The 25,677-nt window shown below is 39.6% G+C and overlaps 1 protein-coding gene across 6 annotated transcripts in view; it reads left to right on the forward strand.

Moving 5' to 3' along the window:
* PTPRN2 (protein tyrosine phosphatase receptor type N2) overlaps positions 1-25,677 on the forward strand; it is a 914,460-nt gene that overhangs the window by 844,172 nt on the left and 44,611 nt on the right. For all 6 annotated transcript variants that reach the window (XM_053263441.1, XM_053263436.1, XM_053263440.1 and 3 more), the window contains 3 exons: positions 1,349-1,422; positions 13,588-13,665; positions 24,107-24,226. In XM_053263441.1, coding sequence (XP_053119416.1) covers positions 1,349-1,422; positions 13,588-13,665; positions 24,107-24,226 — 272 coding nt within the window. The remainder of the gene's footprint in view (positions 1-1,348; positions 1,423-13,587; positions 13,666-24,106; positions 24,227-25,677) is intronic.

A 25,677-nucleotide genomic window follows, 5' to 3' on the forward strand; every position in this document is an offset into this window, starting at 1 on the left:
ACATAATTGCACCCCAAAAGTATATAATATTATGTACTTGTAACCAGAACTGGCTTGAGAGCCATTAATTTAAGCTTCAGCCATACAGGGTGAGTGCCTGTTGGCTTCATTTGATGAGATTACAAAGTGGCTTTTTTCTGTATTGGACTTCGGCTACTGTATTAGACAGCCAAGAGTCACCAAGGTGTAAGCATTCCTAAAAGACTTTCTGCTTTTATGTAGACTAAAAGCAGCAGGTTTACCTGTCCTTGGTGACTCCATTAGTTGTAATAAACACTCTGTGCCTGTTTGTCAGGTTACTGAATACATAGGAGAGTTAATCTGCATGGTGATATAAAGTCTTTCTAGATGGAGTTGCACTCCCTTTGAAGGACCAAGCTCAGAATTTGCTTCTGGACCTGACTTTTGCTCTTTGGTAATTGGGTGGCAGCTATGGCCAGAAGAAGAGTTTTGGCAGGAGTGCCAACTGCTCCCTCTCTGGAGAAGGCAGATCTGGACAATGTTATGCATACTGTACCTTAGTTCACACCCAGACTGGACATGCTCTACATAGGGCTGTCACTGGAAAGTGTTCAGAAGCATCAGTTTCCTTGTTGAGGCTTGGGCCCAGGAGCCTGTTGTTCCTGTTTTGTTCCATCTCCATTGGATACTAGTTTATTTCCAAGTACAATTACCATTTGATTCCCCTTCAAAGCCCTGAATAGTTTGGGACTGGGTTATCTGAAGGATGGTCTTTCTCCATATGAATCTTCTTGCCTACGTTATTCAGCATCAACGGCTCTGTGATGCTCTTGGAAGCCCAGTTGGTGGGGCATGTGGTGGGGTTTTTTCAGTTGTGGCACCCAGATCATGGAACTCTTTGGCCTCCTTGCTGATATTCTGGTGTCTGGTAAGACTGTTGCATCAGGCATTTGATCAAGGCCAGGGGCTTTCCAACCTACAATACATTATAGGTGGGGATCATGGGAGATGTAGTACAGCAACTTATGGAGTACCACAAATTGGGAACCCCTGATCTGGGCTGATGGTCCTCTCTCTTTCCATGAGTATAACTTCCTCTTCTGTGTTTGTAATTGGTTAAATGGTTATTTTTAAAGTTTTAATTTTTATTTTTACTGTAAGCTATACATTTATATATATATTTTATTTTATGGTTTTAATTTGTTCATATTGTATGGTTGGTTTGTATTTTAATGGCCTATTAATCATCTTGAGGACCCTTATTAGGACTGAAAGATGTAGATATAAAGATATAAAATATAATTCCTGGATGAATAAAAACATGTATTTTATTAATATAAAATACATAATAACATGCATAATAACACATGTGTATGTATTCTTTTAGATGATCATTGCAGGATATGTTTGAAAGCTGAGAACAGCCATGATAATTCAGACTACATCAACGCAAGTCCAATTGTAAGTGTAATATTAAAAAAGAATAACTTTCCCCTCTTCCCTACTGATGTAAAAGGTTAATTCTGGTACAATTAATTCTGATAAAAGTGAAATATTAATTCTGATGCATGTTATGGTGGTAGTAGCTTAAATCTGTATGTAGTTAGTTATATCTGTATGTATCACAATCATATGTTTTAAAGAATTATGTATTAAAGAAAATGTTTTTGCAGGACATCAATTTTGCATTTGTTCAGCGTTTTCAGTAACCAGTAAGATACGCTTAAACCTGGTCATTTTGAAGAAAGTGAACCACTACTTTCCTTTGCTACTGAGCTCTAGACTTTTCTTCCAGTTAAAGGATTAAGTGCTGATTTCAAAACTACTAGGGTGTTGTCATGGTTACATCTGTTTTCTTTCTGTGACTTTCCTTGACCAGCAGTTTGCCATTTCAGTTGTATATCTGTTTCTGAAAGGGATTTGATATAACAGATGTTCTTCAAAGTTCTATAAGAGCTGGATTAATCATCAGGTTAAATATGCTACAGTGTAAGAGTTTGTCAAATGGGGTAGGTTCCACATACTCAACTCCATGAGTTGTTTACTTAATTTGGTTGATTTTATTACTTTTATTGTATATTGTATCTATTTTATTGTTGTGAGCCACCCTGAGCAGTAGTGTACTGGAGGGGCAGGGTATAAATATTTTAAATGAATAAAATAAATCAATGGAATAGGTTTCTATAACAATTCTCCATTGTTTGGGACATAGTGGCGGCTGTTTGCACCCCATAGATGGGGATGACTGACTTTTTTCCAGGGGCAAAATATTATGGGGCAAATACAGTGGTTGACATCCAGGGCAATGTTAGGAGGGTTGCTCCGAGCTCAGCCAAAAGCTTGTTGAGTAGCAGAGTGCACATGCAGGGAGAGGGGGGAGCCGTTTTCAGTGCTACCCTTCCCCTCCAAAAGTCTCTTTGGCTTCCAGGAATATGTTCCTCAGGGTTGCATGACAGCTACAATGTGGTTTAGTTTAATCCTAGTTAACTGTGGCAAAAGGACGGGATTGCCGGTTAAGCGCAGGTTCTCACAGCAAAATCGCGCGGGTCATGAGAACAAGCCCAAAGTCTTGCCATCTACTCTTTATTTTATTTTATTTTGAATGACAGTGTTCAACTTAAATAGCCTCCAGTAATTATTATGCCACTAAAATGACAAATTTGGGCTATTTATGCCTTACGGTGTTTGGATGTGAATTGTCACATACTCCGAGTGGAGAATTAACAGCACTGGAGCTATAAAGTATGAATTGGACTAGAAAGTTTTTCATTTCTGCCCCCACCCCCTGTGTGTGAGATGTCTGATGAAGCTGGAGTGTAATATAAAGCAATTACATTCAGGCCTTGGAAAGAGAGGCTTCCAGGGGTGTGCTTAGAGTTGTGTATTTCCAGCTTCAGGGTCAGTGGTCCAGCCTCCAGCTGGGGCTCACTCAACCTTGGCTTGAGTCTAAATGAGTAGAGCAATACATGCTAAGGAGTGGGGGGGGGAACACCCCTCTTTGCAATAAACAATGAGTTGGCCACCTGCCCACACGTCTCTTTCCTTCTCAAAACTGCTTAGCTCCCTACACACACACACACACAACACTATCGCATCCCTCCCAATATGTTCTGAAAATCCAGGGGTTATACTTGTGCACTCAAAAGAACCATAGATCTAAGTCTGCATGGAGATCCAATCAAATGGCTTAGTTTTTTTAAAAAAAATCTAATGCTGAACTCAACAGAAGGGATGTTTAGAAATTCCTTGGAATAAAACTGAGCTGGAAGTCTTCTTTCCTGTTCTCTGAAATAACACAAAATACTATGGTAATAATTCTGCTGCCAGCAGTTGAATGAAAAGCTTGCAATTACAGCACAAGGAGACCCTGACTGTGCAGAATAAAACTGTGATAATTACATCTGTCATATTTGTACTTAGTCCTCATTAAATTTCAGGGAAATCATCCAGTAGTAAATAATGTGCAATCTTTGCTTTTAAATCAGAGGTCATGAAAGTAAATGGGAATTCTGTTTTCCCTCTTAGGGTGTTGGGAAGGGAGGGGGTGCCCATCAACTACATTAAAAAACACAAAACCCTACCCTTCAGCTTGCTTATTATTGAAGCCACCAGACTGAGGAATGCAATTAACATGACAGTTTGCTCAAACACAGCATACAAATTTTATCACTAGAATAGACTCCTAAAATCATAATGGTATTCAAAATCAGATTTATTTATTTTACTCCCTTTATGGTTATAAAAAACGTGTGTGTGTGTGTGTGTGTGTGTGTGTGTGTGTGTGTGTGTGTGTGTGTTCGTTCAAGAATAGACCAGTTAATATTCTATGTCTTGTGTCATTTTTATTTTAATGGGAGGATGAAAGTGATGACTCAGTAGTATAACCTGGTGGAAATGCACTATCTATCTATCTGTCTCGTGTATAAGGTTGCCAATAGTTGGTAAACAAAACTAATTTAACAGAGATCCTTAAATGTGTTGATTTTATGCATATTAAGTTTAAACACACATTTAAATATGTCCTCAGTCAGGATTATAGAGGCAGAACATTTGTAATTCACCATTTTTGTAATACTATGGCTAGTTCTAAGCCACAAATATTATGGTTCTGAAAACCAGAAAAAATAAAGAGTTCTAAATCTATTGTCGTATCACCACAATAACTTGGGAGGCTGACCTAAATGAGTGTGAAAGTGGTTTAAGCTGGGTCACCTAGAACAGATTTATTGTTTACATAAAATTTAATCATGATGCATCATGTTGAACTACCTTTTCTTTGGATTCTTATTTTATGTTGGTTAGTATGTAAATATCATTCCCCATCCTACTGGTAAATGGTGGGGGAATATATATTTTACAAAGAAATTGGCATTTTTCAGTGGATAATCATATTCATAAAATGTGTTAAAATAGAAGGGCAAAATAACATTGCCCCTAAACATAAAAATCTGAATTAATACATTAGCATTAACTTGGTGGTAACATAAAAAATGCAAAAGTAGTTGACATATTTTTAAATTTCAGATATAACTGATTATCACAGTGTATTTAATTCAGCATGGTATTCTCTAGTTTAAGAAAGTGCCAATCAACTTTAATTAGAGAAGAAGAAAAAACTTAGAAAAATGATTTGGTATTAAAATATCTTAGTTTTGGGGGGTAGTTTGATCTGATCTCTTGATCAGGCATGAGGTAGATGGTGGTTTGCGGGTTCTTTTGGTTTCTCCTTTTCCCTTATATGGTAATAGTAACCAACATTGAGGCAGTTATTGTGCTTTGGTTGATCTTTGTCCTGTTGATTGCCATGTGAAATCAGGGAAATGTGGCTTGTGTGTTAGGCATACTGCCTAGTTTGCTGGAGTGGCTGCATTACAGTACAAAATTACAGCAATTAATTACAGGCAGAACATTTGTGATTCCACCATTTTGGTAATACTGTACAATATTCAAATTTTGCCAAATTTATATGCTTAACATAATTTCTGAATACAACCTAAGCATCCTAAACTTTTTGGCAAGCCACTAATATGGTTGCTATTCTGCTGAGTTAAACGATTTACAATTTTATTATTGAAAATGACTTGGGCAGCTACTCCTGATTTAGCTAACTCCAGTGATAACTTCTGGAATGTAAAGGAAGAAGCTATACTTCGATGTTCAGGATGAGTGAGCATAACTTGCATATTATATTAAACAGTGTTTCTTCATTGTGTCTGCGCAGGAAGAGCTAGATGCCCTTAGTGATCATTCAGAAACACACTCCTAAGCAGTCTAAGCATTTATGCAACACTTCTGTTGTTTGTGGCTGGTTTATATTGGGTAAACAAAGTGAACAAATTGATATCATTGTATTAACAGCCTGCAGAAGCTGCGGTGTTTCATAGGATTTGGTTGAAAGGTTCATCTCAGCACCTGATTAATGGCACAACCGGTGCACCTGCCTTTTCACTCCATGGCTAATCCAGTAAATGGTGACATCCTGATACAAGTCTGAGTGCCATGGAAGCAGTGTTGTATGCAACATCCTAAAGGACCTGATCCTGGCCTTTGGTCTGGTGCTGAACCATCCGGGGCCAAAACCTTGGCCCCTGTCAGAATTTGCTACTCAGGAATGGGGCACAACTGAGGCTAATGTGACTGCTAATGGGTGGCTTCCTTGGATCTATCTGTCCATCTATTTTTTTCACATTTTTATCTTCTTTCTCCTTGGAGGTCAGGACAGAGTGCACATGTTTTATTTGGTTCCCCGCCATTAGGTAGCTTTATGGTAGAGTTGGCATTTAAACCTGTCTCCTCAGTCCAAATCCAACACCCCTACTAACTTGGCAAAGAGGCACCTTTTAACGTGGTGATTCTCTTTATTTAGCAGGGGGACAGTAACTGGCCCTATCCACCCCCAGCACAAAACCTCCAGTGACTGCTGCTGGTGTCTATCTTATATTTCTTTTTGTTTGTGAGTCCTTTGGGGACAGGGATCCATCTTATTTATTTGTTATTTCTCTGTGTAAACTGAACTGAGCCATTTTTGGAAGGGTGGTATAGATATCAAATTATTATTATTATTAATTTACACAGTCAGACAGGTGTTATTGACTAGTTTGTTTTATCCAGACATCGAGTCTTTCCCAAGGACCTGGGATGGCTGAATTTTATTATCAATGTTGTTGCTGTTGTTATAGATATCGTCACAGAATATAGGCTGTTCCCAGTAAAGCTGCTTTTTGTAATTGGCCGATGGTGATTTCTGTGGCCCCTATGGTGTTGAGGTGCTCTTCAAGGTATTTTGGAATTGCACCTAGGGCACCAGTTACCACAGGGATTATTTTGGTCTTTTTCTACCACAGCCTTTCAATTTCAATTTGTAGATCTTTGTATTTTGTGATTTTTTCTATTTCTTTTTCTTCTATTCTGCTATCCCCTGGTATTGCTATGTCGATTATTTTAAATTGTTTTTCTTTCTTCTTGACTACAGTTATATTGTGTGGCAGATGTTTGTCTGTTTGTAGTCGGAAGACCCATGATATTTTTGCATCTTCGTTTTCTACCACTTTTTCAATTGTATGTCCCACCAATTTTTGGCTACAGGTAGCTTATATTTTTTGCAGATATTCCAGTGTATCATCCCAGCTATCTTGTCATGCCTTTGTTTGTAGTCAGTCTATGTGACATTTTCACAACAGCTGATTAGGTGGTCCACTGTTTCAACTGCTTCTTTACAAAGGCGGCACTTGCTGTTTGTTGTTGATTTTTCTACTTTTGCTCTTATTGTTCTTAGTGCCTGTTCTTGTGCAGCCAATATTAGACCCTCTGTTTCTTTCTTCAAGTTGCCATTCTTAAGCCATTGCCAGGTCTTGGTGATGTTTGATTTTCCAGTTATGTTGTGCAAATATTGACCATGCGGTGGCTTATTTTTCATTTTTCTGCTCAGTTCCTGACTTGTTCTTTATATATATATTCTTCAAGGCCTCTTTTCTCCTCCTCTACTGTTTGATGGACTTCTTCTTCCTCTTCTTCTTCTTCTTCTTCTTCTTCTTATTATTATTAATTACATTTATAAACCACCCAATCAAAAGGCAGCAAAACACTTTGTGGAAATTGGGATACATGAGTGCCAGTGTTCCCTCTAACAGGAATTCCCAGATATTTTTCCATTTTTCTGCTCAGTTTTTGACTTGTTCTTTCTTGTAGGCCTGCTTTGTTTCATTGGTGTTGAATAGTTTCACGTTATTGACCATTTGAAGTGCATCTTCTTCACTGTCCTTGATATATTCTTCAAGGCCTCTTTTCTCCTCCTCTACTGTTTGATGGACTTGCAGCATTTTTGACTTTCCATACAACTTCAGATTGTCCATGTACAGCAGATGGTTTATTTTACTTGGAACATAGGAAGCTACCATATACTGAGTCAGACCATAGGTCCATCTCGCTCAGTATTGTCTATACAGACTGGCAGCGGCTTCTCCAAGGTTGCAGGCAGGAATCTCTCTCAGCCCTATCTTGGAGATGCCAGGGAAGGAACTTGGAGCCTAGATGCTCTTCCCAGAGCGGCTCCATCCCCTAAGGGGAATATCTTACAGTGCTCACACTTCTAGTCTCCCTTTCATATGCAACCAGGGTGGATCCTGCTTAGCTTAAGGTGACCAGTCATGCTTGCTACCACAAGACCAGCTCTCTTCCCAAGGATGTTTGATATTTTAGATGTTTGGTATCCAAGGCTGTTTTATTTAGTATTTGTGAAAGTGGAGTCATGGCAATTACAAACAACAGAGGGGATAGTGAGTCCCCTTGGAAAATACCTCTTCTAATGCTAACCTGTCCAAGTGTCTCGCCATTGATTGTTAATTGTGTACTCCACATGCTCATTGCTTTTTAAATAAATATCTGAATGTTTTTGCTGGCACCAGTTGTTTCTAAACATTTTAGTATCCATGTGTGAGGCAATGAGTCGAAGGCTTTCTTGTAGTCAATCCATGCAACACTTAGATTTGTTCTTCTTCTCTTGCAATTTTCTAAAATCATTTTGTCAATCAGCAGCTGGTCTTTTGTGCCTCTGGTGTTCGGGCAATTTCCTTTCTGTTCAACTGGAAGCTGTTTGTTAGTTAATAAGTGCTGCATTACTTCATCTGCTATTATTCCAGTTAATAATTTGAACATGGTTGGCAGGCAGGTTATTGGTCTATAATTACTTGGAACTGCACCTTTTGCTGGGTCTTTCATGATGAGATGAGTTTTCCCAGTTGTTAGCCATTGTTCAATATCACCTCCTTGCAAAATGTGATTGAACATTTGACAGTTGTTTATGAAGGCTTTTTAGGTGTTTAAGCCAAAAGCCATGCAGTTCATCATCGCCTGGTGCAGTCCAATTTTTAATTTTCTTTGCTCTTTCACTTATTAATTCTGGTGTTATTATTAGATCTTGCATTTGTTGATTACATTTTTTGACCTCTTTCACCCAGCCTGCTTTTTTATTATAATCTATTGGACTGTCCCATAATTTCCCCCAGAATTGCACTGTTTCTTCTTTATTTGGTGTTTCTGTGTTTCTTGCAGTTTCTCCTTCTATGCTTTGATAGAAATGTCTCTTATTTGACTGCAATTGGAGATTCTGCTGTGTTGTGTAATTCTGGCTTCGTATCTGCTAATCTTCTTTGACACTGCTGTTATTTGCTGCTTTATTATTTCTAGGACTTCTCTAATTTTCCTTGAATCTAGGTGGTATTTTTGGATCAGATACTGTTTGGTGTTTTCATTCTTCAACTTCTTGTCTTTCATCGATTTCAATTTACTAGCATCTGATCTAAGCCTGGCGATTTTATTTTCTAATCTAATCTTCCATTTAGGTGATGTACTGCTTTCTTTTTTTACAGGTCCACGATCTTATATCCGAGCTCTTGTGTTGTTATTGTTGCTGCACTGTACATTAGTTGGTTTTGTTTCTTGCAAATTATTGGTTGTTATTTCTGCAAGTGCAGCATTGACATCTTTTAATGCCTGAGCAAGTTGTTTTTGGCAACTGTTTTTAGAGCGGGAAGTCGAACCCTGGTGGTTGTTTGGTTCATGTGCTCAGTTATTTTTTGCTTGAGTTCTTGTTGCTTTTCTGTTAAACAGCATTCGGGTTTTTGAGGTGAAGGCGAAGGGCAGGTTGCCTGGCTTTGATTTTGAAACAGTTCAGCAACAGTGGCATCCTCTATTTCCAACACCTCCTCCACCTGCGCCTGAGCAAGTTCTTCAGTTGGTGGTAATTCTTCTTCCATATCTTGAGCCTGTGTTGCTCTTTGCAGTTCTTCCAGCTCAACTTCTGTGAATACTTTATTTCTTATTATGAATCTTCTCTGGTCTGGATGCTTCTCTTTCCAAATTTGGTACATTCTTTTTAAATAACCTCTTCTACTTGGACTAGACTTGTAATAGCAGATCATTATTTCCTTGTTGGCATTTTTCGTATATTTTTTTCGGTTAAGCGACATTTCTTCCAGTAACCTTGCAGTCTCCAGCCCTGGTTGCTCAACTGAAGATCCTGAGTCCTGTAGCCCACTTGCCACCAGATGTCCAGGGACTCCAGCACCTGGCGCTGTCCTTGCTGACCCGGGCGACGACCGATCCGATATAGATTTATTAAAGTTACGTCTCACCATATTGTTGATGGGAGAGTAACTCTTCGTCTGCCTCCTCTGGTGAGACCTGTCCAGTATGGTTGAACCTCTGGCATAGCTCTCACCGTTCTCAGAGCATGCAAGCCCCACAACCACGCCAAGATAGTGCCTCACTGGGGGTTGTGGTTGTTGTTATTATTATTAACAATACTCCTTCATGCTGGCTATCAGTGCAAAAAGAAGCAGAAAGAGACTGCTGGTAAGCTGGGTAAGGAGTTTTGGCAAAGGTTTCTTGAGGGTGTCAAATACTAAGCTCTGACTCCCTGAAACTTACACACTGGGCACCTTCTTTCCTCATCTCATGTGTGACCCTTTCTCCTGCCAGTTCTGAATTTTGTCCCAGTCTTGTGCATGTATGTGTATGCTTGCTGCCTGCTTCTCTGACCTGGACATGATGACTTCACTTCAAGTCTAATCCAGTAAATGGTAGCATCCTGATACAAGTCTAAATGTCACGTTCCTGTGTGCTGGAAGGAAGGATATAGATGCAGTGCAGAATCCTAAAGGAATTTAAGTGGGTCAGCAGCAGCTTCTTACTGCAGTCTGCATCAGGGTGTATGTGGGGTGGGGCGGTGTCTGCTATATTTTTTAAAAAGTGAATGGAATGGAACAAACCTGTACAGTTCTGCCTCACAAGCCAAGGACACAAAACCACCATTCCTGCCATTGTGAAGGTTTTAGCATTTGTGTCTTGCGATCTAAAGCAACTTAGTAAGACTGGACTGTATGCTTCCAATTAGATTACATTTCAACTGAACTGAGTTCTGAGTTGTGCTAATTGTCAGAATTTACATTTCCAAATCCTCCCAAACACATTTAGTCTTTGGAATTTCAAAGTGTGCACGTTTAATAATGGCATCCATTAGTTTTTTTCAATTAGTTTAATCTTGGTAGGAGTCTGCAAACTCATAAGCATAAAGAGATGCTATCTTGGATTCCCTCTAAGAACGAACACACACACACACACACACCACTGTCAGCTTTTAAGTCAAGCTGATAACCCTTCCCCTGTTTTATCTTGCTCAGCATCAGTGGCAGACAGGAGGCATTTTTAAAATTTGCATTCACTGAAATGATGTAATACATGCATACAGACAGTGACCCGGTTATTTCTTTATGAGAAGTAGCAAGCCTAACCTGCACATGTGCTCTTCGTAGCAGCTTTCTGTGCACCAGAATGTGCTTGGAATTTAATAATTGCAAACGTCTGAGTTATTGTTAACTTGATGACACGTTTGACCAGTCTTTTCTCATTATGATGTCTGCAGCGCTCCAAACAGCAGCTTTCTGACAGCAGTTGATTTATACTGTAAGGCCGAAAGTGGCCTCTTACTGATTTATCAAATTGTGGAGTGTTTAGAAGTATTTCTTCTGTAACAGTGCCACTTACCTCATTGTTTTTTCTATTTTTACCTGGTCTGTTCCGTTGTGCACCCACAGCTTGTGGTTTGTTGTTTTATGTAATTCACAAAGTTTGGCTCATTTATGTTGGTTTCTATTTTTGAAATGTCAGCATTTATTTTGGAGTGGATTTTTTTTTAAAATGGGGCAATATAGATTCCTACAAGGATGAAAAAGAAACCTGCCATATAGTCCAACACCTTGCCACAAGGGCAGAGCTTCCCACCAGTCAACCTACAGGTGCCAGACTCGCTTTCACCCCATCATACTCGTTTTCAATGTGTAGAGCTTCCCCCTTGCAGTCTGAAGTGACAGGCTGCAGCAAGTTTATCATATGGCAAATTACTATCCAGAGTGGGCCTCAGTTGCCATACTGTGTTCTTCAAGGACTCAGATGAGGACTGCAGCTAGGCGACTCCCCCTCCCCCTCTGATCGGCCAGCACTCCCTTCAGCTGGGGCTCTGTGCTACCACTTTTTCCTCTGTGATGAGGGAGGGGCAAAGGACAGAAAGACGTGCAGCATGACAATGTCTGATGGTTATATGTTTTTTGGATATATAAGCGAATGGCATTCTCCCATATGTGTGTAGGGAAATTAAAATGATCAAATTGTTACCTATTGGAGGCCCCCAGATGTGTTCCATACAATACTGTTGTTCTGTAATATTATTGAGGGCTGTTAAATTGAGGCATTAATTCCATCCCCCCATTCCTTCACTCAAGCGAACCACCCATTCAGATAGGCAGTGGCTAGGATCCACAGAACCACATGACAGTTTTTGCATTCCTAAGGGGTCTTTGGTGCTTGTGTTTCTGCAAATATAAGCCCCCTACTCCTGATGCTGCATAGCAAATTGCTTTTGAAACTGATGGGAGTTTCAACAGCAGTTTGTGATCCAGCATGGGGATCTGGTTTGCAAAGAGGGAAAAGACAGAAACCCCACTGAGCATGCTCAAAGACTATGGGCACATCTGACAGAGCTCTTTGTATAATGTGTGCCAATATGAACTCGCAAACTACAATCACCAAAGCTCTGGGATGCAGCTTTGGAGATCTGGAACTGGTCAAAGGGCAATTGCCCAGAATGAGTCTTAGCCAGAGTGCCATTGGCTAAGATGCATTCTGGGCAATAGAAGCTCACAAGCAAGCTGGCCTTACAAGCAAAGACCGTTTCAGGAAATAGTGACTGATCGAGCCCTGCAATAAGGCAAAAACTATACATTGCACAGGAAATCTGTGATTGGATCTCCTGATTTTATTCCTGATCCAAAATGCTGCAGTGGCACTGGAGAATGTGGTTTAACCCATTCTCTTTGCTAATTTCTCAGTCAAACTTGGCCCTCCATGCTGCTGTTTGTTGCCCAGGGGAAACATTAATTGCAGGCACCTGTATATTTTCAGTCATGGGGAGAAAGCAACAGCATGTGGAAGGGCAATTCAGATTAAGGGAAACAATATGGGGAGAAGTTACCCCCCCCCCCCAGCTACTGCTTTGTGGGCAGATTTACCACCTCCCACAGTTGAAACATCAGGAGATCCAGTCTACTTAACATGTAGTTTGGCACGTGTTTGGCTTCATAACCTTTTAAATATTTCATTTAATCATGACGTGCTGCCTGTTAGGCATTTAATTACGATTGCTTTATTTATTTTTATAAAACCTGTTCTCTGTGTTCGCTTTTTTGACGGAGGGGGCAGAGGGAGATTCGACTGTTCAGTAGAACCAAGTATTGTTGAAGGACTGTGCCCCTGGAACTGCAAGGAGGATGTTACCTTTGTTATTTTACTCTCTCTTTTAAAAAAATTCTGTCTAAGGGTTACAATCAATGGGTTTTTTGTTGTTACTCTTGTTTTTAAATTCCCATCAGCCGATCTTGTCCTTATCAGGAAAATGGGGCCAAAGATTTAGGACCAGAAAACCCACCCATCAGCTTGAAAACATTCATTGTAACTACCTAATCCTATTTACTCTTCATGGCTTTGTTTCTGAGGATCTTTTTTTCCTGCTCAGTCACTCTTTGAAATAGATGTAATAATTAAAGCCTTTTAAACAGAACCCCCTCTATTGAGGGTTAGAAGCCTGTATTTTAAAGGAATGAACTAACCAGAAAAGGCCAGGATGGAGTTTGTTCTCCAGTTTTGGCTTGTTTTTAGATGCATGTGCCCTTAAGTGCTATGATGGAAATGGAAGAGATACTTAAATGTGCCCAGAATTCCTAATGCCCTGTATTGAATGTTTGAAGTGGCTTGTAGGTTGCTATGAGACAGAAACCCACGAGAAAATGCTTTTGTGAGCAAATGCTCCTTAAATGATCTCACATTACATATTTCAAACTTAGATAATTGATCGACAGACATATTAGTATTAGACTGCTAGCCCTATTTTATTGGGAAAAGGAGCTCTTATTCTAAGGGGGGAATTAAAATACTTTTTTGCTCTTTTCTGAAGTGCCTTCCCAGCTGATATAGTTCATGAATGCAATACAAAAATGCCCTTTCCTCCTCATCTCTGGCAGTTTTGTCTTACTCTTATTGAACACTGGCTATAATTGGTTTCTTTCTTTTTTCCAGATGGACCATGATCCTAGGAACCCTGCTTATATAGCTGCTCAGGGCGCCCTGCCTTCTACCGTCACAGACTTCTGGCAGGTAAAAGCCTTTATTTCTGTTTAGTATACTAAACATTTTAAATACATGTAATAAATGAGCTTGTGAGAATATATGAACTTGGTTCAGTGCATATTCTATAGATGTATGTTTATTTTTTTAAATGAAAATGAAAATGAAAAAATAATACATATGAGATGGAGCTCAGTGTTAGACTGTCTGCTTTGCATGCAGAAGGCCCCAGGTTCAAGTCCTAGTACCTCCAGGTAGGGTTGGAAAGGACTCATCTGAAACCCCTAGATTGCCTCTGGCAAGTCAGTATAGACCAGTGGTTCCCAAGCTGGGAGCCTCCAGATGTTGCTGAACTACAACTCCCATCAACCCTAGCTACAATTTATTGTGGCTGGGGATGATGGGAGTTGTAGTTCAGCAACATCTGGAGGCTCCCAGTTTGGGAACCAGTGGTGTAGACAATAGTAAACTAGATGGACCTAAGGTCTATTTCAGGTCTAACTCAATCTAAGGCAGCATCATATGTGAAGAAGGGAAAGTGTTGGGATGCAACATGCTCACACAGACCACAGAAAGCCAAAAGGCTTCCCATAAAGGACCAGTGAGGAGCTTTTGCTTTGTTGAATGTGTGTATGCTCACTTAAAATGAACATGGATGTTATAACTTAGGAGAATAGAATAGACAGGGGCAGCATTTGAACTGACACTTGGGGTGTCAGTTGGGGTGGAGTACAGAGAACAGGAAGAGAATTGAGGAGACAGAAAATTGTTCTTACCCGAGAAGCAAACCTAAGGGAAACCCCAGGGCATGTGGGGAGAGCTTCAGGTAATTGTCTGGTGAGAGGTAACTCTCCCCAGCCCATTATATGTTGCCTAGTCCTGCAGCACAGAGAGTCCAACAGTAACAGAGAGGCTTTGTTACATTACAGTTCTTGGCTGTTTCAATGGACGTTGTTGTTGTAGCTAGAGTGACAGTAGTCTTCTTTCCCAATGTCTTAAAATTTCTAAAATGCCAAAGGTTGCAATTACCAAACTTAGAATGCTTTAATTTGTAATTGTGATTTACCCAATTTGGACAATTTGTAATTGTCCAAATTGGGTAAACAAAACAAAACAAAAAAATCGGTATGAGATCTACATGCTTTTCTCAACTAGGTGGGCCCTGGATATTTGGGGATCACTTTGCTTACCATGAAAGAATGTGGGTATCTGTAAGAATAAGGAGGCATTGGTTGGAGGCTACTGGGAGAGACTAATAAGTGCTGAGAAATGGTATGCCACACATGCACAGGCTTGGTTTAGACATGAAACCATGGTTTGGTACTATTGAGTGAACCCTATGATAGCACATTCCATTTAGCAAACTATAGTTTGTCATTATGTAGGAACCAGGCAAGCCACAGGCTGCCCACAGATTTAAGTTTATGAACCCAGTTTATACTCCAGGAATAATAGGGAGACATTCTCAGTGGCAGGCTGGTTGGGTGGGAGGTAATGTGTGATTGCCTTGTGGACATACTGCTGTATGTTTGGGTATGTTTGCAGTCCTACTGCCTCAGAATGCACATGATCATTTGTACAGAAGTACTGCTAATGTGCAAGCCTTCAATACTGTGCAATCTCCTGAACATTTAAATTGGCTTTGGAATCCATCTTGAATCAGATAACAGTCCTTGCACCAGCAGGCTTGGAGAGTTGAGTTGTGCTTTGATTATAAAAGGTTCCTAATTTCTTGTCATGAATAGAGGTTAAGAAGATATTGTATTGGCCTTGGTTCAGGAGGATGGTACTTTTTAAGGAATGTTTATATTGCTTTTTACACAAGGACAGCACTGTCTTTCCAGAACACATTTGCAATAAAGAGCAATATACAGTACATATCTACATGCGCAGAATTCTGTACCAGTTACTTACTCTGCATACATTATTTTGTGCACAGAGGTAGAAGCTGTGAGTACCCACATAACATGAATAAAATATAGAACTGGTATTGTACCTGTCTAACAATATTTGTGTATGAGGTGGGAAAATGTCATTTGCATACTACCAATAATTTGCATACTATTAAAGCTTCTAATTTTGCAAGTATTTGCTAACACGGGAGTATTGCTGCAAGATGACTGATAATGAATTGTTGCAAACCAGCAACATTGATACATCACTGGGACTTCGTTCTGGACCATAAGAGGGGCTTTCTAATTAGTCTAGTCTTTAATATTATGAATGTGACTTAAACTTTCTCCCATTGGCTTACTGGTGCAAAAGTAGATTCTTAAATGAGATTAGATAAAGATTTAGAATCATATATTTTTATGTGACAAGAGCATCTTAGCAGCAAAGTTCATTTCTGCTACATTTTTTTTCCTGTTTATACTGGATTGACAATTGGACTTTCAGATAGAAAGTATATTTTTAATGCTATGCTTGTGTGACTTTAAAAGCACATAATTGTTCTGACAAAAGGTGCTCAGCCCTTTTTAAAAATTCAGATGCATTTTAAGCATTAAGAGCAGCTCTGTGCGCACATACACGTGTGTATATATTTATTTTGTGGGTAATATTTGATTTTTTTTCCTTATCTACCAAGATTGGTGGATACCATCTTCAATCCTAAACATATAGTCTCTTGGAAGTACTATTTATATTATTTAAGTGAATTTTTAAGTGCAGTAAACCAGTGCCAAGCCACATAATGGTGCAGCAGGAAAATGACTTGCCTAGAGAGCAAGACGTTGCTGGTTCGAATCCCCGCTTGTATGTTTCCCACAATATAGGAAACACCTATATAAGGCAGCAGCGATATAGGAAGGTGCTGAAAGGCATCATCTCACACTGTGAGGGAGGAGACAATGGTAAACCCCTCCTGTATTCTACCAAAGAAAACCACTTGGCTCTCTGCTTGCCAGGAGTCAACACCGACTCCTTTACCTTTAAAGGAGTGCCAGCCAGAGAAGTAGTGACACATCAGCTGGTAAAACCTCTGAGTAGAACCTCATACTTGCACCCGTGAAAAGGTTGGAGGAGAAGGAGCGGACTTCTTGGAAGACTAAAATGCAACCTGTGTCTTATACTGGTAGGCTTTCAGCTACTACCGTGTTAGGCTACACCTTGTTAAGCCATGCTTTTTACAGTTCACCCAATGAAACTGGTATTCTTTTTCCATAGATCTCTGCAGAGCTTTAATAGCAAGAGTCCTCTCGTGAGATTACTTGCAAGTATGTTATACTGCAGGGTTGCACAACTGTGGTCTTCCAGGATTTTTTTCTTTTGGACTACAACTTTCATCATCCTTGACTATTTGGCCACTGTGGCTGGAGATAAGGGAGTAATCCAACAACAGCTGGGGAGCCAAAGTTATGCAACTTTCATTTATTGGCTAGATATAGAGCAATCAAGATTCATTATCATTTTCTGGGGCTGCATTAGGAACATAGGAAGCTGCCATATATCGAGTCAGGCCATTGGCCCATCTAGCTCATTATTGTCTACCCAGACTGGCAGTGGCTTCTCCAAGGCTAGAGGCAGGAACCTCTCTCAGCCCTGTCTTGGAGATGCCAGGGAGGGAACTTGGAACCTTCTGCATGCAAGCAGGCAGGCGCTCTTCCCAGAGCAGCCCCATCCTCTAAGGGGAATATCTTACAGTGCTCACCCATCCCATTCGAATGCAAAGCAGGGCAGACCCTGCTTAGCAAAGGAGACAATTCATGCTTGCTACCACAAGACCAGTATTTGCTTAATTGCTAATGTAGAATTCTGGGTAATTAACATTGGGGTATCCAGGTATCCTGATTTAGATATATTAGTTGTGAGTAAACAGACTGTTTTAAAAGCTAATCCTGATGCTGCCCTTCAGCTCCATGGAAAGCAAAAGCCCTGTGCTCAGCACGTCCCCATATCTTTCAGGGCATGGTCAAAAGCTCATGATGCTGCAAGACTGCTGATCTTGGTCTGGTCAGTGCCTGGATGGGAGTCCAGCTGGGAACCTTATATACATTACGTTGAGTTCAGTGATGGAAGAAAGGCAGGATATAAATGGAATAAATGAATGAAAATATTCATGATCACACATATGTGTTTAGGATCCTCCATCATACTCTCTCCCCAGCATTTCTTGTATTTTGGCTCTTCTGGCGGTATTTTAACTAACCTGGAATCTGTTTTCCTCAGGTTTTTGTGTTTAGTTTTGCTAGTGGTTATCTGTGGATGTGGCTCTTTGTACACAGAACAAATATATACAGACAGAGGAAAATTAGGGGGAAATAATCATATAAACAATGTTTCCTGCCACTTGAAAAAGTTTGAGGATTGATCTTTATCTATTAGATGGAGAAGACTGGGATGGATGTGAAGGGGGAGAGAAAAACAAATACATAGGGAAATGAAGCAGCTGAAAATGGAAGTCCAGACAAGGATGCTAAAGCAAGGGTGCTTCCAGGAAAAGAAGTTGACTAAGGAATAGTTCTCCTAGTCACATCCCACATCTGCTCTACAAGGACACATGAGTTACGCCAGGAAGTACCTGCAGTCCCAGCTAGGGATGGATTGTGTGGCTCAACAGGCAGCAGAACATGCAGTGGAAGTCTCAGTTCAGCACCTTGGTCAGAGGTTGACCAGCAGGGCTTCAGTGAAGAGAGTAACTCAGGTTGACCCAGAGAATTGCTGGGTTTTTGTGGGTCTGAAGCCTACTGAAGGCTGAAATAATCCTCCAGCAAGATGTGTGTCCTAAGACACACATCTTTGGAGGAATACTGTTCTTATTTTTCAGATAATTTTATTTTATTATATATCAACAGAAAACAAAATTACAAAGGATAACCTTTTATAACATCCTGTTTAGAGCTCAAAGTATTCTGAAACTATTTCATTAATTCCTATTAATCGTGCATATCCCTTGTTTAACACAGTCCATCAGCTTATTTAAAATAGCAAGATCCCACAATTTAATAAGCCACTCCTCCTAACATTAGGGTTTTAGTTGAATTTCAGTTATTAGCATACAGTAGTCTAGCTGTTAAGATCATCTAGAAAGGTTTCCTTATCATCAGAAATCTGGTGTAGTTTAGTGGAGAAGAGACTGAACAACAGATCAGGGCTTTCCCAGTTTGACACTCACAGTGAGATGCTGAGCTCATTAGGCAGCCTTAGGTAAACCTTTCCTTTTTAGCCGCTGCATATGGGGATATGGACTCATAAATATGCTATAGCAGTGACCTAGGCTTCAACATTTTTCAAGCGGGGGCCACTTTGGCAAAAAAAGAAAAGCCTTCCATGTGAGAGCCATTTTTCATGGTGCTGACCTCACAGTACTGTGCTTTTCTCAGTTCTGGGAGGGCCTTTAGGAGAGATGGAGCTCTCACTTAAGAACTACACTGCCCAGCAGTCTATGTGTGCCTTCCAAAATGGTGCAGGGGTTCAAGAGGAGGGCTCTGTTTTCCTTAAAGGAGCTCCACCAGGACTGGGGAAAGTACAGCACTGCATATGGGAAATGGTAGTCTTCACATGATGCCAGGAACAGAGTATTCAGCTATGGCGTAAGCTTCACACAGGCCCAATAAACTATGCATCAGGGCACTGCACCTAGAATTGGTGGGAGCCGCCACTGGTTCACGGGCCTTATGAATATGACAAATATTTATATACCACCTTTCAACAAAAGTTCCCAAAGTGGTGCATATAGATATAAATAAATAAATAAATAAAATGGCTCCCTGTCCCAAAGGGCTCACAATCCAAAAAAGAAACATAAGATAGACACGAGCAACAGCCACTGGAGGGATGCTGTGCTGGGGATAGACTGGGCCAGTTGCTTTCCTCCTGCTCAACAAAGAGAATCACCACTTTTTAAAGGTGCCTCTTTGTTCTCTTAGCAGGGGATCTTACAGTGAAGAACACTGCCTTACAGGGTTATTGTAAAAATTAGGTCAAAGTAATGCATGCAGAACACTGCATTCTCAAAAAATGCCATACAAATAGTAAGTAGAATTAAGTTTACAATTTTGGGTAGGTCAGTAAATATGCTATAAGATCTATTGGCAAACTCTTTTCTTTTTCTTTTCTTTTCTTTTCTAGTATAAATGAAATAGGCAATCAAAATTCCTTGCTTGACCACCAGTCATGAATGAATTAATCCATATTATTCTGACAGAGAGTTTGGAGAGCTCCTAAAATGCATTTAAAACAGTCTTTTCTCAGTAACAGTTCTACGGTATGGATATCTAAATTGTTGGTACCTCAGTTTAGATGTTTCTCATTTCAAAATGTGTGCTGAACCAGCATCTTTCTCTGTGTGTGGCAAAATCTGATATATTTGCAGTAATGATCTTCTGGGTTTAATAATTTGTTACAGATTCAAATTAGGAAAAAGGCCTAAGTGATCTTAGGCCTGATCTCCTTAACCAATTGGATGAAAAATTGCTAATCTGAAAAAGTATTTGAAGAAGTCTCTAACCGCCCCCTACCCCACTCTACACACCTCTCCTTGAAATCGAGCATTTGACTTTACTTGGCCATGTTCAATCAAATCTTTATAGTGTTCCATGCCATAATGGTTTTGTGCACTGCCTAGAGATTTACATATCAGGCAGTATAGAAATATGATAGATAGATAGATAGATAATATGCCCAGCTGTGGAAAAGGCCCATGTTTCAATATTTATTAAATCCATATCAAAAGGCACAAAATTATGAGAAATTTATTAGGGCAGAATGTTTTTCTGTCTCACATTTTCCATAAGCTATTAAAGGCAGGTCTGTAATCTTCCTATCATACCAAATTTGTATCTCTGGGTGTGCAACCATAATGATGTATTCAAAAGCAATTTGCAATAAACTTGTTCCACAATACCTACACAGAAAATCATGCTCAAAATACCATTCCGTTGACCAATGTAGGCAATTTGTGTGATAATATAAACATAAATCAGGAAATTGAATATCTCCTATTTCTGCACAATGTGTTGATGATTCTAGGGGTTTTTTCTTCTCCCAATTTTTTTTAAAAAAAACACTATTTGCTGCCATTGTTCCATGCTTTGAAGTGGGACTGTAAGATCTCCTGGTGGCTCTGGGCTTGTGAAATTGTGAAGATGGGATTTGCAAAGCTGAGGGAGGTTCTGGGGGAAAACTTTAGTACCTGTGTCGCAAGAATTTCAGGATGGAGGAATTGAATTATTGCAGCCCCTTGGGGCTCTCCTTGATTTGAAGACCTCTGGCAAAGGTCTTACTTGGTGGCTGCTTCTCAAGTTAGTCCAGAGGGATGGTTTCTCCATCCACAGAATCTCTAGCATACCTTTGAACTTGCAGAGGTGTCTGCTTCTTGGTTTTGAGTATGTCACTTGTTGACAAATGCATCTTGATTACTGCAGTGTCGAGTCATGACTTGCATGTCTGTATTGTTAGCTTTCCATGTACACAGGGAGGCTGGTGAGGACATTTTCAGATAAGTGATCCCCAGTGTATAAGTGATCCTGTGAGATGTACAATCATGTGGCACACTGTATGCTGACCATGTGTTGGATGAACAAATAACTGTAGAGAAGTTGTTCCAGGCATAAGCAACAGAATGGCGTGTGATGAGAAGGGAGCAAAGGGTGCTGAATGCAAATGCTCAATAGCATGAGCAGCATCTTCTCTGGTTATCTTGTTATGGTGAGTTTGCCTGGCTAGCTGTGGAAGAAATAGTTCATTTCTTAACAGATATCCCTATAGAAAATGAGGGCATTGATTAGGACAGGCCTTACAATGAAGCAATATGAAGCAGTTGCTTCAAGTAGCAGAATCCAAAAAGGGATACTACTTTCCTGTCTACATTATAAACACAGAGAGAACTTGATGACGACCCCTGCTAACTGGGCAAAGAGGTATCTCTTTAACATGGCAATTCTCTTTATTTAGCAGGGGGAGAGTAACTTAGCATATCCACCCCCAGCACTGTACCTCCAGTGACTGTTGCTGGTGTCTCTTATGTTTCTTTTAAAATTGTGAGTCTTTTGGAGAAAGGGATCCATCTTATTTATTTATTATTTCTCTATGTAAACTGCTCTGGAAACTTTTGTTGAAAAGCTGTATATAAAAATTTGTTGTTGTTGACAAGATATAACTTTAATAAAATAAATCCCTGTGGATCATTGCTAAGAAGAGGTAGAATGATGTAATTTTAACTTCTTGCATATGTATGTATGGCTAGAAAATCCTCACCAATGAAGGATCAGCCAAAGGAGGAGTGGTGCATAATACTTCTTTGAAAACAGAAGAATATTGCACACATCAAAGTGTTAAATATGACTGCAATATCCTAGAATTCCATTGCTGGAATTCAATTGGATTGCCTGCTTGAGTGTTGTGTACTTCATAAAATGACTTGGAAAGAAATATGGGACCCTAGAGTAACTTTGAAATTGTTTGTTTAAATTAACTTTCATTTGGATTTATGCTTAAAGGAAATTTTCAGAGATTCGAGACAGCTCCTCTGTAATGAAATGCTGGGTTTTGAGCCAATGATGGAGGCTGCCAAACTGCAAGGATTCCTCTTGCGCTCTCTAAATGAGTGGGCTTTCATAATGTTACACTTGGGTGGCACAAGCAACTGCTAGATGATTAGTTTATGACCTAGATCATTGTGTTTTTATTGCACTCATAAAAACCGTGTTTCTCCTCATTTTCGTAATGGCTTCATTGAGCTTCTATACCTTCTAAAGGCACATTAAATCGTTATATGACAGAAGCACCAACTAGCACGGCCAATTTGTTGGGTGCTCCCCCGCCCCAGCACAGATACCTTAAAGTGGGAGATATCATCTAGAATTCCATGAAGTGTGTGAAATAATGGAATGGTAGTATTTTTTAGAATATATATATTTAGGCATTCTGTTCTTTAGCTGAAATTAATACAGGTTTGCCGATGAAAGAGTGGAAAAAATTATACATTATTTGGTGCTTTCAGTCCAACAAATTATTTTTGCATTGTTTAGAAATGGTAACAAAATTATCTACTCTCACTTATTTGAGTGGAAACAGAAAATTGGGAGCATAGGGTTGACACAGGCCTTAAGTTGTGTTTTACTCTTCAACAAAAGGGGGGGAAAGCAGAAAACAGAAGAGTATAAAATTAGTCCCAAGCATTACAGTATGTATACCCTTTTTGTCTTTGCTCAAATACTATCAAATATTTGTATGAAAAGATTTTTTAAACAGAAGAATTATTGTTGTATAAATTAAACAAATGAAATTAAGGTAGAAATAAATCCATGTGCCACAAAGAAGGAAGCTTTTAATTGAATGTAACATTTCAGTGCTGCTTATCCAAATGCCCCCCTTGTTTACCCCATTTACATCTCAATGCAGTTGCTTATAAATATTTCTGTGAAATAAATGGTAACCCTTTACAGAAAGATCAGTTTCCTTTTCATGGGGTAATTTTATATGCTAATAAAAAGACAATGGAAGTTGCATGCAAATATAGCTTCAATGTACACCATAATAATGAAGACTTTTAGTGATTATGCAGCTCCATATTAATTCAGAGGAGGGTTTTGTTCAACAATAGGCTGTTTGCAACACAGATACAGCATCATGGCTTGTTTTGTTTGTTCTATGAATAACATTCAGCAAACCTTTAATTGAGGATGCTTTAGATTCTTGCTTGCTTGCTCTGGAGCTATTAAATGGTCCCACAGTTAAAGTTTACCTGCTTTTAGTCATATGTTCATGATTATTTTAGATTTTTATGGTTTTTGGAAAAATAACCTAAAGAGTAGATTGCATTTGCTTTGACATTTTTTTTTTTAAATAAAAAGCATACTGAATAACATGAAACAAGCATATTAAGATATTTGCTCATGAGTAGACCTACTGACTTCTGGAAGGGTGGTTCAGATTTTTCAAGGGCTAGAAAAGAATATATGAAGTATAAACTGCTCTCTAGAAGACTAGTGGTTCTTCTTTTTATCTTAATCCATCTTATTTTACTATTCCATTAACATAAATCAACTGCTTTTCTTCCAACATGGAAAGCAGCTAAAAAGAACCGAGCTAAACATACAAGCAGCATTTCTAGCATGGCAGATTTTACTGGTATCTTGTTCACACACATCCATATTGAGTTTATCCGCAGTAGCAGTTTGCATATAGAAGCCACCTATGATGCAGCAGAGTGTTTTTAAAAAGAGGATTATACACATTGTTTCCTCCTCAACAAATTACAAGTAAAAATGCAAAAGAGGTGAAAATTCTAAAGAAAGGCACAGAATCTCTCTTAACAGTATTTGGAGATATTTCATGTGAACATGCAAAATATGATGCCAGTTTATTCAGAGATTTGGAAGCAGCTGCAGAGAAAAGTGTCTAATGAAAATGAAATACATTTCCTGTGAATGGAATAAATTTCGATTGTGTGTCTGAGTGCAGTAATTATACATGTCATGCAGTAATTAGGCAGTCACAGTGTGGCCACGGTGTCTTTCTTTGTCTGCAGATGGTCTGGGAAAACGGCTGTGTCGTTATTGTCATGCTGACACCCCTTGCCGAAAATGGAGTCAAACAGTGCTACCACTATTGGCCAGATGAAGGGTCAAACCTCTACCATATCTACGAGGTACTTAAACAAAATATCTGCTTGTAAACCTGACAGTAAGTGTGTGGATTGATTTCATACAGAGCAAAATATTGCTTAATGGGATTTGACCTGCAAACTGAGCTGAGGTCTACCATAAAATGCAATCTTGTGCTTCTTGAATCATTTCAGCTTCATTGAAAATTCTATGCATATCTTGATAGCATGGTTAGCAGAAAAGCAAATGCTATGCAGATTCCTAATATATACATGGCCAAAGAGGTTTGCAAATTAGATTTTTTTTCCAAGAGTTTAAAATACAAACAAGGAAGGAATTAAAATGTATACATTACTGTATAAGAAAATATTGTGCCTATAAATATTTAACAGTAGCTGCGGGTTCTATAGCTTTTTTAAAAAGAGACTTGCTTAACATTTTGATAATTAAACTAATTTTTATTTAGCTTTTTGAGACCTAGACCTGTTGGTATATGTAGCTCTGGTTGCCCCAAAAAGCGGATTGCACTGACATAGCTACATTAACATCCTCCACAGAAAAAGCAGGATGTCTTGCTGTGCTTCCAAGCTGTTGCAACTCCACTATATAAGCTTACTAAAATATATCTGGTGCCTCCATTGGTGCTGTCCATGGTGACCATGATTTCTACAGTCTAGTGCAAAGGACATTCTTAGCCCTCCAGCTGCTCACTACGATGCTACCTTTTAAACCTATTTTGAGTTGATGTGGCTTATAACACCATAAAAACAGCCATCAATACAGCACATTGAAAATCACTTATGCTAAAAGAACATAAGAATATCCCTGCTGGATCAGGCCCAAGGCCTATATAGGCCAGCATCCTGTTTCACACAGTGGCCTACCAGATGCGACTGGGAGCCTGCAGGCAGGAGTTGAGGGCATGCCCCCTATCCTGCTGTTACTCACTTGCAACTGGTACTCAGAGGCATCCTGCCTTTGAGGCTGGAGGTGGCCTCTAGCCCTCCAACTAGTAGCCGTTGATAGACCTCTCCTCCATGAAGTTATCCGGGCCCCTCTTAAAGCCATCCAGGTTGTTGGCTGTCACCACATCTTGTGGCAGAGAATTCCACAAATTGATTATGCATTGCATTGTGTGAAAAAGTACTTCTGTTTGTTGGTCCTAAATTTCCTGGCATTCAATTTCATGGGATGACCCCTGGTTCTAGTGTTATGTGTGTGAGAGATAAAATTCTCTCTATCCACTTCCTCTACACCATGCATGATTTTATAGCCCTCTATCATGTCTCCTCGCAGTCTTCTTTTCTCTATACTAAAAAGCCCCAGGTGTTGTAGTCTTGCCTCATAAGGAAGGTGCTCTAGGACCCTGATCATCTTGGTTGCCCTCTTCTGCACCTCTTCCAGTTCTACAATGTCCTTCTTTAGATGTGGTGACCACTGTTCCCTCTAAGGCATGTGCACGTCTTAGTGTCCTTGTGCACAAGTTTTTGGATGT

The sequence above is a fragment of the Hemicordylus capensis genome, chromosome 6 (genome assembly GCF_027244095.1).
Source record: "Hemicordylus capensis ecotype Gifberg chromosome 6, rHemCap1.1.pri, whole genome shotgun sequence".
Taxonomy (NCBI): domain Eukaryota; kingdom Metazoa; phylum Chordata; class Lepidosauria; order Squamata; family Cordylidae; genus Hemicordylus; species Hemicordylus capensis.